Source organism: Chiloscyllium plagiosum, chromosome 3, assembly GCF_004010195.1.
Source record: "Chiloscyllium plagiosum isolate BGI_BamShark_2017 chromosome 3, ASM401019v2, whole genome shotgun sequence".
In the NCBI taxonomy this organism is placed as follows: Eukaryota; Metazoa; Chordata; class Chondrichthyes; order Orectolobiformes; family Hemiscylliidae; genus Chiloscyllium; species Chiloscyllium plagiosum.
The window spans coordinates 71,828,793-71,839,292 of NC_057712.1; the positions used below are offsets into that span (position 1 = coordinate 71,828,793).

At 38.1% G+C, this 10,500-nt stretch overlaps 1 protein-coding gene across 4 annotated transcripts in view; it reads left to right on the plus strand.

The window, feature by feature from the left end:
• tbc1d32 (TBC1 domain family, member 32) overlaps positions 1-6,219 on the plus strand; it is a 251,277-nt gene extending 245,058 nt beyond the window's left edge. For 3 of the 4 annotated variants that reach the window (XM_043684303.1, XM_043684311.1, XM_043684315.1), the window contains 2 exons: positions 4,825-4,951; positions 5,797-6,219. In XM_043684303.1, the coding sequence (XP_043540238.1) occupies positions 4,825-4,935 (111 nt within the window). In that variant the 3' untranslated portion in view covers positions 4,936-4,951; positions 5,797-6,219. The remainder of the gene's footprint in view (positions 1-4,824; positions 4,952-5,796) is intronic. The other variant, XM_043684307.1, reaches the window with a different exon arrangement.
• The last annotated feature ends 4,281 nt before the right edge of the window (positions 6,220-10,500 follow it).

Here is a 10,500-nt window from a genome sequence, read left to right on the forward strand (position 1 = left end):
CATTTATCTGAATTAAACTCCATCTGCCACTTCTCAGCCCATTGGCCCATCTGGTCCAGATCCTGTTGTAATCTGAGGTAACCCTCTTTGCTGTCCACTACACCTCCAATTTTGGTGTCATCTGCAAACTTACTAACTGTACCTCTTATGCTCACATCCAAATCATTTATGTAAATGGCAAAAGGTAGAGGACCCAGTACTGATCCTTGTGGCACTCCACTGGTCACAGGCCTCCAGTCTGAAAAACAACCTTCCACCACCACCCTCTGTCTTCTACCTATGAGCCAGTTCTGTATCCAAGTGGCTAGTTCTCCCTGTATTGCATGAGATCTAACCTTACTAATCAGCCTCCCATGAGGAACCTTGTCGAATGCCTTACTGAAGTCCATATAGATCACATCTACCACTCTGCCCTCATCAATCATCTTTGTTACTTTCTCAAAAAACTCAATCAAGTTTGTGAGACATGATTTCCCACGCACAAAGCCATGTTGACTATCCCTAATCAGTCCTTGCCTTTCCAAATACATGTACATCCTGTCCCTCAGGATTCCCTCCAAAAGCTTGCCCACCACCGAGGTTAGGTTTACTGGTCTATAGTTCCCTGGCTTGTCTTTACTGCCCTTCTTAAAAAGTGGCACCACATTAGCCAACCTCCAGTCTTCCGGCACCTCACCTGTGAATATCGATGATACAAATATCTCAGCAAGAGGCCTAGCAATCACTTCTCTCGCTTCTCACAGAGTTCACGGGTACACCTGATCAGGTCCTGGGGATTTATCCACCGTTACCCCTTTCAAGACATCCAGCACTTCCTCCTCTGTAATCTGGACATTTTGCAAGAGGTCACCATCTTTTCCCTACAGTCTATATCTTCCATGTCATTTTCCACAGTAAATACTGATGCAAAATACTCATTTAGTATCTCCCCCATTTTCTCTGGCTCCACACAAAGGCCGCCTTGCTGATCTTTGAGGGGCCCTATTCTCTCCAGAGTTACCCTTTTGTCCTTAATGTATTTGTAAAAACTCTTTGGATTCTCAATTCTATTTGCCAAGGCTATCTCATGTCCCCTTTGTGCCCTCCTGATTTCCCTCTTAAGTATACTCCTACTTCCTTCATACTCTTCTAAGGATTCAATCGATCTATCCTGTCAATACCTTACATATGCTTCCTTCTTTTTCTTAACCAAACTCTCAATTTCGTTCGTCATCCAGCATTCCCTGTACCTATCAGCTTTTCCTTTCATCCTAACAGGAATATACTTTCTCTGAATTCTCGTTATCTCAGTTCTGAAGGCTTACCATTTTCCAGCCGTTCCTTTACCTGTGAACATCTGCCCCCAATCAGCTTTTGAATGTTCTTGCCTAATACCGTCAAAATTTGCCTTTCTCCAATTTCGATCTTAACTTTTAGATCTGGTCTACCCTTTTCCATCATTATTTTAAATTGTCAACATTTATTTTGATTTTTTTAAATCAGTATGAGTGAAGCACAGCTGGTTTATGTTCACAGTCCCTAAGTTGAACTGAAGCAGTAAATAATTTGTACAGTTTCTGCCTGATGGCATAACTATATTTAAAACAAAAACTATTATTAATCAAAATCTTCCAATTATCTCAATAACTTAATAGTTGAGGATTGACCAATATAGTTTAATAAAGTATTTAGGTATTGGTGAATATTTGAAATGTAAGAAAATATGAAAGAAGTCATTTAACGTAGTGGTGAATGTTAAGTTTCCTCTCCATTTTTAAAGCAAATGAAAAGTGGTCATTTATTCCTGGGAATGAAGTATAAATGTAAGGATGTTTTGTTGCAGTTGTATAGGGGAGTGACAAGACCATCTAGACCAAGTACTCAACCCAGTTTAAATATAGAACATTTCGGCACAGTACAGGCCCTTTAGCCCTTAATGTTACATCAACCTGCGAAACTCATCTGATGCCCACCTAACCTACACCGTTCACTATTAACCATATGTATGTCCAATGCCCATCTAAATGTCCTTAATGTCTACTACTGTTCCATGCCCCTACTACTCTGAATGAAGAAACTACACCTGATATCTGTCCTAAATCAATCACCCCTTAATTTAAAGCTATGTCAACTCGTGTTATCTTCACCATCTGAAGAAAAAAGCTCTGACTGTCCACCCTATCTAACTTTCTGATTATCTTATATGGCTCGATTAATTCACCTGTCAACCTTCATCTCTCCAATGAAAACAACCTCAGTTCCCTCAGCCTTTCCTCATAAGAAGTTTCCATACCAGGCAACATCCTAGTAAATCTCCTCTGTACCCTTTCCAAAGGTTCCACATCCTTCCTATAATGCGATGACCAGAACTGTATGCAATACTCCAAGTGCAGCTGCACCAGAGTTTTGTACAGCTGAAGCATGCCCTCGTGGGTCCTATCCGCCAACAACTTCTCATGTCCCCTCCTGGCTCTTCTTACCCCTCTCTTTAGATCTTTCTGACTAACTTATAGCTCTCAAGCCCCCTAACTGAGCCTTCATGCCTCATCCTCACATAAGTCTTCCTCTTCCTTTTGACAAGAGCTTCAACTTCTTTAGCTCCCTCTCTCGACATGGCTCCCTCTCTCGACAACTACCTCCCTGCCTGATAGGTATATACTTATCAAGGACCCGCAGTAGCTGTTCCTTGACTAAGCTCCACATTTCAAGAGCTTCCTTCCCCATCCTAGGCATCCTAAATCTTGCCTCAACGGGTCATAATTGCCTTTCCCCCAGTTATACCTCATTCCCTGCAGCCTATACCTATCCCTGCCCATTGCTATTGTAAACATAACCAAATTATGGTCACTATCGCCAAAGTGCTCACCTACCTCCAAATCTAGCATCTGGCCGGGTTCATTCCTCAGTACAAAATTCAATATGGCATCGCCCCTTGTTGGCCTGTGTCAGAAAAACCTCCTGCACACATTGAACAAAAACTGACCCATCTAAACTACTTGAACTATAGTATTCCCAGTCAATATTGGCAAAGTTAAAGCCCCCCATAAAAACTACAAATAGTTGTTTGATATCTTTATTTAAGAAAATAACCAAATGCATTAGAAACAGTTCAGAGAACATTCACTTCACTGATTCTTGAGAAGGGAGTTCAACTAATGATGAAAGGCTTAATAGATTGGGCCTGTATCCAGTGGAGTTCAGAAGAACGAGAGGTAATTTTTCGTCTAAAACACAAGATCCTGCGAAAGAGGGAAGGAATTCTTGTGGGAGAGACTAGAACTAGGAGACTGCTTAAAAATAAGGGATCACCTGTTGAATGAGATGAGAAATTTTGTCTGGATATTGAGAATCTTTGAAACTCTGCTTCAGAGCGTGATATAAACTAAGTTGTGTAATATTTTTAAGATAGTGGTGGATAGATTCTTAACTAATAAGAGATTCAAAGTTATCAGGGTAAACAGAAAGGTGGAGCTAAGGCCAGAAACAGGTCAGCCACAGTTTTATTAGATGTTGGAGCAGACTCGAAGGATTAAATGGCCGGTGCCTCTAGGGTAGGTATTACTGCTAGATTATTAATCCAGAAACCCTGGTGATATTTAGTGACCTGGGTTCAAATCCTGCCATAGCAGATGGTGAAATTTGAATTCAATAAATATGTGGAATCAGGAGTCTAATGATGTCCATGAAACCATTGTTAATTGTCAGGAAAATCCCATCTGGTTCACTAATGCCCTTTAGAGAAGGAAACTGCCGTTCTTATCTGGTCTGGCTTACATGTGACTCCAAGTTTATTGCAATATAATTAGGTATAGGTGATAAGTGCTGGCCTGGCCAATGACACCCACATCCCATGAATGAATAAAATAAAAAAAGATTTATATGTTCATTATTTAAAGAAATCTAATACTATAACATTCAAATGCATAGAAGAGGCTGAAGCTAGAAATATTTGTGATAAGGACTGTCCTTTGACAATATGACAGAGGATGCCAGTTCACAACAGATATTACCTGCAGCACCTAGGAGATTGGAGAACATTGCAATCCCAAACCTCTACATCAGCTCTGAATCATTTCAGCTTAAGGACCTTTGACTCAAAGTTGTTAAGCTGAAATTCCAGCCACAGATTCTTGTGGGACATCAGGGAGAGAAAGAGTTCCTAGAGATGATCCCACCTCCTAAGTAGAACTTTAAAATCAGTCAGTAGTTAAGAATTAGAGGATGTGACTGCAGCTTGGTCAGATATTGTCTTCCAATAAAAATATTATGGTGGAGCCTTAGCCTGGACTCTGAACAACAGGTCTGAAAGTATTGCTTCCTGTGTGGATAAAAACAGGAGGAGTGATGGCCTGGTGGTATTATCACTTAACTGTTCATCCAGAGAACCTGGTAATATTCTGGGGACCTGGCTTTAAATCCTGCCATGTTAACTGGTGGACTCTGAAATTAGGAGACTAATGATGACCATGAAACCATTGTCAATTGTCAGGAAAAATCCATCTGGTGTGCACATGTCCTTACCTGGTCTGGCCTACATGTGATTGCATAATTCCCTACCCTCGAAAAAAGATCATCGCTATATCTTCATTTATCGCATTTGGATTTATTTACGGTATCCTTTAATTGACTATAAATTCTGTAAACTACAAGTACATAAGAATATTTAAAATAAAACTATGTTAGAATAGAACCTGTACAATAAAGTGCAATGGTGATAAGTAAAATAATGTATTTGAAATTATTTTCAAAAACATTTACAATTGTGGAAGTGGTGTTTTTATTCTGATTATCTGTATCTGCTTTATCTGTCACAATTTTCCATTTCTTTCATTTTTAATTTTCCAGGAGGAAGCAATCCATGGATTTCAAGTTAGCAGCTACCTAGACTTTATGGAAAATCTGGAACATTCCTACAGAACGACTATACTGACAGAGATGGAAAATATTAAATCATAGTGAATACAATTTAAAGGTTTATACAGTATCTAGTAAAATCACCATCTTTACTTTTTATACATAAATTTTCTGAAAATTTGAGTAATATAAAATAATTGTATTACAGACCTGCACAATTAAGTTAATTACATTTGCAGTAAATATGACTTGTCATTTAGGTGGTATAGTGAGAAAGAAAAACATGTTAAACAATACCAATTTGTGAACAACCATATGCTCTCACAATCGTTTGTAGCATATTAAAAATAAAATATATTTTTAGGAATGTTATGTGAATTCTTTCCTTTGCATTAGGCTGACCAAACTAATTTTCCCTGTAGTTATTATGTCATGTTACTGTGGGAGAAAATATGCTCAACACAGTGAGGATCAATTTCCACAGTTAATATTATGGTACCGTGTAATTATCTCCAGGGTTTCCATGAACCTCCGATGAAATTATGAAAGAATGGTTGGAGAAATCCAATGAACTTACAATTCCAGAATCTCTAAATTGAAGCATTTGTTAATTAGCTTATGTACAAGAGACTGCAGGTCGTATGATCTCAATGAATCTAGTTATTGGTAAATAGTTTGGAAAAGTTACAGGTTTTTAGTTTGTCGAATTAAAAGTGTGATTGAGCTATGTTTCTGATCTGGGACTGTATTGGGACTCTTTTGGTTTTAAATCAGTTATAATAAGCAAAAGTAAAGTTCAAATAAAAGTGTACATTATCTGTAAATTTATACCACGGTAGAATATTTTGCAAAATCTGTGTATTGCTGACCTGCTTATAAAGAATTTCTGATATTATAATAGCTGTCTCTTACCTAAATGTAAGGGAGATTAATGGTGTTCTCATTTGTTCCTACTCTTTGCAGAATTCAGATGTGACCACAGGGATGCAGAGTTGCTGTACGGTAGACTATTTCAAGCATATGCAGTGGCAGAAATATATTATTCAACCAATTTTCTATAATTTCTGCTGCAGCAGTGATGGGCATTAGGAACACCAGTGCAAATGCTTGTACTTTTATATGATTAGTGCTTAACTGATTTTGAATTGTTACTATTTTTTTTCAATTCACAAATTAACTATGTTGCTTGTTAATTTTACTGTGTTATATTTCTTAGACTGTTAATGCAAAACTGCTTTGCATAGATTTTGATATATTCCTGCCCATGCAGTCAACTGGAGCATTGTTTGCTCGTAATTTTCACATTTCAATATGCATTGTAATGCAAAGTCTGCACTTTGATCCATAACTGCAATACTTCGTTCCAATAAAGAACTTTGTCAAAGTGCATTCCACACTGGACTTTGGTTATGTAACATTAAAATCATTGGAGGCATATATCCAAAGAACTGATTTTCTTACAGAACTTGGGGTGAAGGGTGTTTGGAGCTCAGATGTCACGAGGTTTCTTTTACATGAGTTGCTTTCAATTCAATGGAATTCAGGATGCTGAAGTATATTCTCCAATAATCTCTATTTCACAGTATTAAAAGTCGGGAATTTATTCTATATTATTGCTCTATAAATAAGTTTATTTACTTACCTTAATAATATCAATAGTTTGATCAAAAATGCTCTATACTCGATTATTTCACAAAGCTCTGTACTTTTCAAATAATTGAACAGTAAATTGTGTCAGTACTGATGACCAGTATTTTTGACATTCTTAACTTGAATCCATTTAGTTACATTGTAGAAAAAACTGTCAAGAACATTCTTTTAATTTTGCACAGACATAAACCAAACAATTTCTAAAAATTCTATTTTCATGCAGATTTGGAGAAACTCTTCTGGAAAAGAAATGAGTCAAAAATAATAGCAATTTGAAGCTGAAATATTGATAAAAGATTGCCAGTTGAATTTAGACATGCAAGACCTAATCTATTCTATTCTGTTCACTGCTAAACAAGCTTTGGTGAAAACCTTCGCTCTAATATTTTATTTTAAGAATGGTGCTTGTATTTTTTTTTCACTCCAACTTCCTGCATTGCAATCAAAATTGCATCCTCAATTCTGAACAAGTTCCTCGTTGCACATGTTACTGAGAGGTTTTACAAAATGTCTCCAGAGTTATATAAATATTTTCCAACCATATTTTCATTCCTGTTCTAAAGCATAAAATGTATGTCAAATCTAAATGTGCACAGACTGTTCCTTTAAATTACTTTAGATTATTTGAAAAAGATTTTTTTTGTTTATTCTTTAATGGTGTGGATGTGAATAGAAGATTAATTGGTTGACTGACAGACAGAAAGCAGAGTTTCCACACTTGAGTCTTTTCTGACGGGTATGATGTGATGAGTAGGTCCTGAATGGGGACCTCCATTTATCAATAAGTGATTTAAGTTAGGATAGCAAAGGCATGGTAACCAAATTTCCAGGTGTTGTAAAGATAGGCAGGAAGATATGTTGTTAAGAGCAAATAAGGAGACTGGTATAGATAGGTTGAGTGAGTGAATGGGCAGATGGAGTATTTTATGAGAAAGTGTAAAATAGTTCACTTAAATGTGAAATAAATGAGAATGACTTGATAGCTATTACAGAGAAATGGTTATGGGGTGGCAAGAGTTGGCAACATAATATTCAAGGATATTTGCTATTCCAAAAGCATAGGCAAAAAGAAGGTTGAGTAACTTTGTTAATAAAGGGAGGTATCATTATGATGGTGAGTAGTGATTTGGGTGAATTAGGTCATGATGTAGAATCAATTTGGGAGGAATTTTGAAACAGCAAGCAAAAGAAGTCATGGCAAGAGTCATCTACAGATTCCCAAACAGTTACTTAACTGTAGGACGAAGTATAAATCAAGATATAATGAAGACATGTAATACGGGCACTAAAATTGTCTTGTATGATTTTACTCTGCATACTAACTGGACACATGTTGCTGGACAAGCTGTTCCAGCACAGATACAACACTGGCATTTACCAGATAATGTGGAAAATTGCCCAAATATGTGATCTACTCATCACATCATGCCTGTCTGAAAAAGACTCATTTGTGGAAACTCTCTTTCTGTCTGTCAGCCAACCAATTAATCTTCTATTAACATCCACCCCATGAAAGAACGAAAAGGACAAATCCAACCAAGCCAGTTGCTGCCCCATCAATCTACTCTTGATCATCAGTCAAATGATGGAAAGTGTGATCAACAGTGCTATTAAACAGCACCTGCTCAGTGATGCCCACTCATTTCCAGACCTCATTACAGGCCTGGTCCAAACATGGACGAAGGAGCTGAATTCCAGAGGTGAGGTGAGAGTGACAGCCATTGACATCAAGGCTGCATTTGACCAACTGTGGCATCAAGAGCTCTCACAAAACTGGAATCAGTGAGTATTGGAAGCAAAACTCTCCATTGGTTGGAATCATAACAGACACAGAGGAAGATGGTCATGATTGTTGGAGGTCAGTTATCTCAGCTGTAGGACGTCTCTGCAGGAGTTCCTCAGGATAGTGGCCTCGGCCCAACCATCTACAGCTGCTTCATCAGTGGCTTTCCTCCATCACAAGGTCAGAAGTGAGGATGTTTGCGGATAATTGCACAATGTTCAGCAGTATTCATGACTCCTCAGATACTGAAGCAGTCCTTGTTCAAATGCAATAAGATCTGGATAATATGTAGGTTTGGGCTGATAAGTAGCAAATAACATTAGTACCACAAAATTGCCAAACTATGATCATCACGAAAAGAGACAATCTAACCCACCATCCCTTGGCATTCAATAGTGTAAATATTACTGAATTCCCACTATCAACATCCTGGGGTTTACCATTGACCAGAAACTCAACTGAACCCACCACATAAATGCAGTGGCTACAAAAGCAGGTCAGAAGCTAGGAATACTGCGATGAGTGACTTGCCTCCTGACTCCTCAAACTCTGTCCATCATCTACAATGCACAAGTCAGGTGTATGATGAAATACTCCCCACTTCACTCCAGAAGCTTGGCACCATCCAGATCAAAGCAGCCCATTTGATTGGCACCACATCCACAAATAATCACTCCCCGTACCAGCAATGTATACTAAACAGATGTACTACAGAAATTCACCAAAGATTATCAGACAGCACCTTCCAAATCCACAATCACTTCCATTTAGAAGGACAAGGGGAGTAGATTTATGGAAACGCCACCATCTTCAAGTTTCCCTCCAAGCCACTCATCATCCTGATATTGCCGTTCCTTCACTGTTACTGGGTCAAAATCCTGGAATTCCCTCCTTAATGGCAGTGTGGGTCAACCCACAGCAAGCGGACTGCAGCAGTTCAAGAAGACAGCTAACTACTGCCTTCTCAAGGGCAGCTAAGTACAGGCAATAAATGCTGGCCAGCCACAGTCATTTTTTTAAAATCAGATTGACAAGGGTGATATGGGTGATGAATTTCTAGTGTACACCTGGGATTGCTTCTTAGAACAGTATGTTGCAGAGCTTATTTGATAACAGGCTAATTTAGATCTTGTAATGTAATGAGCGAGTATTAATAGGAGATCTTACAGTTAACGATCCTCTGAGGATAGCAATCACAACATAGTAGAATTTGAAATTCAGTTTGAGGGAGAGAAACTAGAGTCTTAAATCCGTGTCCTCAACATATGTAAGGGTAATATGAAGAAAGAATTGGGTCAAATTGGCTGGGAAATCAGGCTGAGGTGAAAGTTGGCCGATAAGCAGTGGCAGACATTTAAGTGAGTATTTCTTATTGCTGAGCAGAAATGTATTCCGGTTACAAAGAAATTCTCTAAGGACAGTATTAACCTGTAGTTAATAAAAACAGTTAAGGACAGTATCCAATCAAAGACTAAAGCATACAAAGCAGCAACAGAAAGTGATAGGCAAGAGGATGGGGATTTTTTTTTAGAAACCAGCCGTGGACAACTAAAAAGCTAATAAAGATTATGAAAGTAAATTGGTAAGAAATATAAAAACAAATAAAAGCTCTACATGTTTTACAAAAAAAAGTAGCTGAAGTATGTGTGCGACCTTTGGACTTTGCATCTGGGGAATTAATACCAGATAAATCATCACTAATTTAAACCAATATTTTATATCGGTCTTCATAGAGATGGAACTACAAACATTCCAGTAATAACAGGTGAGCAAGGTGCTAATGAGAGATAGAATCAGTTATAGATCTTATCATCAGCGGTAAAATAATGGGATTAAAGGCAGACAAGTCCAGGGCCTGACCGCCTGCATTGAAAGGAAGTGGATACAGAGATGGTGGAGGCGTTGGTCAAAATATTCCAGATTTTACTGGATTCAGGACAGTTCCAGCAGATTGGAAATTGCTAATGTAATCCCTCTGTTCAAGAAAGGAGGGGGACAGAAAACAGGAAACTAAAGGCCAGTTAGCCTAACATCTGTCATTGGGAAAATACTAAGAGTTTATTATTAAGGAAAAATAAAGCAGACATTTATATAGTACTACAAAACAGCACTTGCTTAGCAATAACGTGCTCATTGACACTCAATGTACGCTCCACCAATGTTACCTAGCTCCTGATCTCATTACAACTTTGACTCAATACGGACAAAAGAGCTGAATTCCAGAAGTGAGGTGA